We start from the raw sequence: 6,671 nt of genomic DNA, 5'->3' as shown, positions 1-6,671 counted from the left end.
GTGTCTCCGGCAGGGAGGATTTCCCGGGAGTGACTTCACTGGGTGGCAGCAAATCTTCCCACCCTGAGTCTGGCCCATGGTTAAGTTTCTCCATCAGGCCCCACCACTCTCATTCCCCACTGGCACAGCATCATACCCCAGCGCACATGTTAACGGTGCCGGCTTCATCACTTGCTTCTCCATTGCTCATCCCCTTGAGTGACAGCATTTGCAAACCAACAACTTCTGCTTCTTTGCTCAAACTTTGGTATTTTCCACCGGGGCAACCCCCTTTCTGCTGCTTTGCTCCCCCACCGCTTGCTTTTACCTGGAGAGCGCAACACCCCACCTGCTGCATCTCCTGTCCCTTGCAGAGATTTATCACAATCATATGTCATGTCCCATCTTAAATTAGCACACTGGCTCTCTCGAGCATGGCTTTTCCCTTCGGGAACCGTGCCCGGTGGTGCTGGGGTGCTGCAACAGCCCTCGGGGCACAGCGTCCTGGCGAGGCTCCCCACAGCTCCCAGGAGATGCCAGCATTCCTGCAACAGGAATTGGTCACCTCCAAATTTTTGGCAGCCCAGGCAGAGCCCAGTCCCATGCCGATCTCTCTGGCCAAGGCTTGGGAAGCCAAATCCTTCTGGGACAAGGAAGAAAAAATGCCCGTCCACGACCCTGGTGGGTTTGTGCAGCAGAAGGAGGAGGCAATAGGGACACGCTTTGCATCCATCCACACAGCAGAGAGGCTGACCGCAGCCAGCCCCAACAACTTCCCAAATTCCCTCTCCTGCCAGGACCCGCGGGGAAGGTGGCTGGAAGCGTGGGCCCGTGGCCACTCCATCGCGCCGGCGCGAGGCTGGGGCCGCGGCTGCATGCCAAGGGAGTTTCTGGGGCAGGTTTCTGGGGCGGGGAGGACTGCGGTGAGGTGCCGCTTGCAGATGGCAGGCGGCTGCAGCGGGGGCAGCCCAGATGGCTGTGCTGCGGGGGCAAGGCTGCCTGGGGTGACGTGCCCAGCCATGCACCCCTCTAACCCGGACCTGCCGGAGCTCCCGGCCGCACTGGCAACCGGGGGCATCAACATGCCCCAGAATCAGGGACTCGGAAGATTTTTTTTCAGCCCTCAGCCAAGTCCAACCCTCCCCAGGCATCCGAGGAGGAGACTTGCAGGGCAGCACAGAGGGCCAGGACAGGTGGCAGCCGGTGTCCCGTGCCAGGCACGGTGGGGATGTGTGTCTGTCCTGAAGGATGTGGCAGTACCAGCTCCGGCCACAGGGACAGTGTGTGCACACCATGCCGAGAGAGCAGAGTCTGTCAGACACGGGACCCCAAAACCTCCCCATGGCAATGGTGGGAAGAGAAAGGAGAGAGGACTGAGGCGCTCACAGGCCGGAGGCCGTGGCTGCATGCACGGTAGGGCACGGTCTCCCACGAGGAGCGTGGTGGGGAAGGCACCTTGGGGATGGGGGAAGGGGGTGCTGGGGGGGTCACTGCAGGGTGCTGTCTGTATGCTGTCACCCTGGCCAGGATTCCAGCACTCAGCCCTGTCACCGTGGTAGGAATCATGGTGTCGTGGGGATGGGAGGGAGTGGGTTGGGATGCGATGCAATGGGACGGGACGGGACGGGTGGAGTGGGATGGGGTGCACGGGATGGGCTGGGACAGGATGGGGGGAGATGGGATGGCACAGGGTGGGATGCATGAGATGATGGGATAGCAATGTAGAGGATGGGATGTCAATGGGTGGCACAGGTAAACCAGGCCGCCAGTGGTGGGGAACAGAGGGGGCCCATGGGCCCGATCACACACGTACTAACAGGCTCACGCACTCAGCCGCACCCGGTGGGGGGCAGGGCAGGCAGGGCCTGGGGCTGCGGGGCGGGCCGGGAGCGCGGCCCCTTTAAGAGCCCAGTTCCGCGGGCGGCCGCTGGGTGGGGCGCGCTCCCCGCCCTGCGCCTCCCGCACCGGGGGGCGGGGCCACCGGGGGCGCGCCGGGCAGCGCCCGCCCCCTCCAATTCATCTTTCCGCAGAGGCTCCGCTCCCCGTCCCACCGCCGCCCAATGGGCGACGCGCTCGCCGTCGCCAGGGGCGCCGGGTTGCCAGGGGCGGGCTGATTGGCGGGCGGGCCCCGCCCCGCACGGCTCAGCGGCGGCAGCGGCGGCGGCGGCGCCAGAGCGCGAGCGTGGCGCGGCGGCGAGAGGAGCCGCGCGTGGCGCCGAGCTCGGGACTGCCCGGCGGGGCCGCCCGCACCGCCCCCCGCCATGGCCGCGGCCCGCCCGGGGGCCCCCCCGCCGCCGCCGCCGCTGCTCCCCCTCCTACTGCTCCTGCTGCTCCCCGGCGGCCGCCGCGCTCTGGAGGGTGAGTACCGGGCGGGCACGCCCGCCCGCCGCACCGGGGCCCGTGCGACCGCGCACACACACGCACGCACCCTCCAGGGTGTCCCCGGCCCACCGGGCCTCGTCGGTGTCCGCCACAGGCTCGACTCGGCGCGCCGCGGACGCCCGGCTGTCCCCGCGGGGAGCTCGCCGCCGCAGCGCGCCCCAACGCCGCTCCCAGCGCTTAGCCGCCCTCAGTAGGTTTCAGAGTCAACGCCCCGTGGAACAGAGCCCGGCGCGGCCGAGGCGCGGCGGCCGCGGCCGGCGGCTGCTGGCACCGGTGGCAGGGAGCGGCGCCTCGTTGGATACTCGGTTCACGTTCCGAGGCTTTTCGCCACGACCGAGAGGGCTGGAAAATTAATATTTCTTTCAGTGGAAGCTCGCGGCGTGCCAGAACTGGTGGGGCCGCCGGAGGAGTGTCCGTGTGCCGTGTCCGGCTCCATCCCTTCCCCGGCCGGGCTCGCCGCACCCGCCGCCTTAACCCCCGAGGCTCCGGCGTGGGACCGCCGGGGCGAGTGGCCACGCGTGCCGCATCCATCCCCGAGCGGGGCTGCGCTCCGCGGCTCGCCCGCCCCCGCGGACGGGGGAGAGAAAGCGGGGACAAGGGCAACCCCCTCCCACCGCCCCGCGCTCCGGTGGAGTTAGGAATAAAAGGAGGATTAATTTTCTCCCCCTCGGAGGGTGACTCCCGGTCCGCGGTGCAGCCCGGTCGCCGTCGCCCCCCCCTCCTCCCCCGCCGGCTTTGAGCGAGCAAAGCGGCTGCTGGCCCCGCTGGGGGACCGGGGCGTCCCGGGGCGGGCGAGGCGGGTCGCACCGGGGAGGAGAAGGAGGAGGAGGGGGCCCGGGCGGGTTTTTGTCTCGGCACGAAGTGTGCACGGCTCCGGCCGGAGGCGGCGACGCTCCGGTGTCCGGTAACCGAAGCCGCTGCCGGAGTGGCGGGAGGGGGCTGGGGAGGGAGGGAGGGGGAAAGGGAGAAACCCCGGGCGGAGAGGAGCTGCCGGTGCCTCCGCCCGGGCGGGGGGCGGTGGTGGCTTTTGTGTGCTCGGGAGGCAGTTTTGCGCTGGGGCTGCCGCTGCCGTCGCCCCGCGGTGCGGGGCTTGGGCTGCGGCACCGGGGGGTGACCGTGGGCAGGAGCCCTTCCCCGCTGCCGTTTGTTGTTGGGGGGACACGTTTCCTCCGGCTTTGGGCTTTGTAGAAAGTTTGGGGGGGTGCTTGTCGCTCTTGTTTCTTTTCATCCTGCCTCTCTGCGTCATTTTTTTTTTTTCCTTTAAAGGGGAAAAAGGTTTTTTTTAAAAATCGTTCTTTGTACGCCGTAGGAAACGGAGCTGTGGGCCTGCTCGGTCCGTGAGCTCCGGGCTGAGCGGGAGCCCCGCGGCAGGAGGGGAAGGGAGAAGGCTGCGGGCACCCAGCCTTCTCGGGATGCAGGCTCCCGGGGACCACTGTGCCGGGCAGAGCCCTGGGGAGCCCTGCCTGCTGGAGAGGTGCAGGAGGATGAAGTTGCGGGTAGGGAGCTTGGCGGGGCCCCACGCCTGCGGGCAGCCCCTCGCAACCCGCTTCCCATCAGCGGTTTGGGAACCGGGGAAGGAAAGCCGGCGGGGGGGCTGGCAGCGCTGGCGTGCATCCCCCTGGGGACTGTCCCGCCAGTCCCCGGGGAGGGAGGGAGCACCGGCCTTTCCCCCGCTGCCGTCCGGGGATGGAGCGGTGTGAAGAGCCGGATGGAGAGAAAATAAACAGCTCCTGTTGAGGAGTCGCTGGGTTTTCTCAGCTTCCCGAGCGTGCGGAGGGGTCAGGGGCCGAACACGCTGCCCGAGGAGGTCAGGGCCCAGCTGGGTGCCAGCCCGATAGGACTGCTTCAGGGCTGGCTGGCAGCCACCCAGCATTTTTGGGGCCGGCCCCGATTCCCCTGGGATTTTCTTTTTTTTTTTTTTTTCTTTTTTTCTTTTCTTTTCTTTTTCTCCTTTCCCCTTTGCTCTTGCCTGAGCTGGAGGGAAAGTTGCAGCTGGGCCGGGAGAGGTTTCTGCCTTGCCCAGCATTAGGAAGCCGTTGCTCGCGTCGGGGTCATCGAGCTCCCGCGCTTCTGCTGCGCTGGGCATTTCTGGCCGTTCGCGACGCTGCTTCCTGACGGGGACCGGCGCGTTCAAGCGGTTACTGTAAATCTAGCGTGCACGTTCGTTCAGATATTTTAGTGCTGATCATAAATCTGGCGTGGACATAAATCTGCACGTACGTCCTGAAGACAACGGCAGTGAGCGGTCCCCAGACCCGGTAGCCTTACCGTCCCCTCCGAGGGGGGGACGGGCTGGGCTTGTGGCCAGTGCCCAGCTGGGAGGGCAGGGGGCTTCGGGGCTGGACGGCGCTGCCCATTCCCAGGGGGATGGCGGGGAGTTGGGTTTCTTTACAAGGCCCCACGGGGGTGGAGGGGAAAAGCCGCGCTCGGCAGCAGCTCAGTGAGGGCTTTGTGCTGCCGAGGAGAAAATGGTTTCTCTCCAGATCGTGTAAGTGCGCTGGGTCTGTTTGAAGTCACAATGTGTTTTTCTTCTCCGGTTCAGCAGTCCCTGGGCCGGCTGCAGAAGGAATGCTCTATCCGGGGGCAACAGCGGATCCTTTCTCAGGCACAGGGGTTGGAGCCGAGGAGTTTGTCCCGGCGGGGCTGTGGGAGCAGAGGCCCTGTGGGGAGCGGACGCGGTGAAACAGCGTGGGGAATGTGCTGCGTTCAAGGCCCTTGCCGACTGTCCGGGGATAAAGCCCCAGGCTTCAAAATGCCCTGGCCCGAGGGAGTGGATGGCCGCCGGCTCAATCTGCCCGTTGCCCCAGGGGTGCGGGTGGGCTGGGAACAGGACCTGCTCTCCCAAGGAGCCGCTCTCCCAGGCAGCTCCTGCCGTGAGCAGCCTCTCTGGGCACGGGACTCCATTTAAAGTTGGGGTTTCCCACGTGCTCCCCCACGAACCCCTGTGCAGAGGCACTGCATTGCTGCACGTAGCCCCGAGCCAACTCAGGCTTTAGCGAAATACCCAAACTCCCCCGAAGCAGGAGGATTTCTAGGGGGAATTTTCCTCATCTGGACTCTGCCCATTGGCAGTTCCCAGACCCCAGCCTGGCGTTACGCAGGCTGACCACGCTCCTCTCTGCACCGGCAAACCCCTGCTTAATTGACCCCTGTACTGGAACTGCCAGGTATTTTCTTGGCAGGGAGATTTGCTTTCCGTTTAATTACTTTTCAACTGAAATGGCATGTTTCTCTGCGGGGTGATGGGGGGAAGTTAGTCCTGCTGTTTTATTGATGCTTGGGGTAGGGCTGTGAGGGAAAGCGGGTTGTGGGGCTCCGCAGTGCTCGCTGGATTCATTAAATCTCCCATTCCTCGCTAAAAGCTCTGCTTGAGGAAACCCACACCGTCTGTGCTCCTGAGGCGGGAAGGAGAAGGGCTTTCCTTTGTGTCAAGTGGAGCATACGGAGAGCCGGGGAGAGGGAAAACTTGCAGCACCGGGGTCCGTTTGCAGCCCTGCATTTCTCCCCCAGAGTACAGCTCAGCTGGCGACGCTGCGGCTGTGGGGCCATGCCTGCCTGGCCCTCACGATTGGGAATAGCGGCCTCTGGTTTTTAAGGAATGAACCGAAACTCCTTGTTTTGTTGTGATGACTTACTGCGAGAGATATTTGGGGAAACCAGTTTGTTGCATTTTCTTTCCGTGAGCCGTTTGCTGCTGCCACTTGAGCAGGGGAGCTTGGCGTTTAATTAAAACAGCCCGAGCAATCTGAATCACAGACTTGCATGTTTTTAAAATTGTAGCTGTTCCTGTTGTGCTGAGTCAAACTGGTTTGTCGGGATTAAGCGTCTCCGCCTGGGAGCCACGCTGGGGGAAGGGTGCTGGGGCGGCCCCGGGGTCGGGATCCCCATTCTGGGCTGGTGGAGGCGGCAGGGTGGGTGCCAGCCTTCCCCCCCCCCCCCCCCCCCCCCCCCCCCCGCCCAAGGAGAACCCCAGGAAAGGGGAACTGTCCCCATGGGCTGCGGTGGAGCCGATGGCTGCCATCGCCCTGAGTTTCCCCAGGGTTGAAGCCATAACGAGTTGGCGTCGCTTCTGGAACGGGCGTGTTCCCAAGCGAAGCGTTTGGGGGACGGTGGGGATGGGGTTGCCCCTCCACAGCCAGGAAGCTCCTTGCAGGGAGCCAGGCACAGCCCCGTGTCCCTAGGGACAGGCTGCCATCTTGAAGGCCAGGGGGCCTTTTGCAGTGGCACTCCCACCTGGCTGGGACGCTCCCATTTGAATCGTGTTATGGTTTTTTGTTGTGTTTTTTGTTGTTGTTGTTGCTCAAAAACCA

General features: G+C 64.6%; 1 protein-coding gene across 2 annotated transcripts in view; it reads left to right on the top strand.

Annotated features, from left to right (window-relative positions):
- The first annotated feature begins 2,188 nt into the window (after positions 1 to 2,188).
- EPHB3 (EPH receptor B3) overlaps positions 2,189 to 6,671 on the top strand; it is a 28,106-nt gene continuing 23,623 nt past the window's right edge. For both annotated transcript variants that reach the window (XM_049803067.1, XM_049803066.1), the window contains exon 1: positions 2,189 to 2,337. In XM_049803067.1, the coding sequence (XP_049659024.1) occupies positions 2,241 to 2,337 (97 nt within the window). In that variant the 5' untranslated portion in view covers positions 2,189 to 2,240. The remainder of the gene's footprint in view (positions 2,338 to 6,671) is intronic.

The sequence above is a fragment of the Accipiter gentilis genome, chromosome 6 (genome assembly GCF_929443795.1).
Source record: "Accipiter gentilis chromosome 6, bAccGen1.1, whole genome shotgun sequence".
Classification (NCBI taxonomy): domain Eukaryota; kingdom Metazoa; phylum Chordata; class Aves; order Accipitriformes; family Accipitridae; genus Astur; species Astur gentilis.
This window is presented reverse-complemented; position numbering and strand designations above follow the sequence as displayed.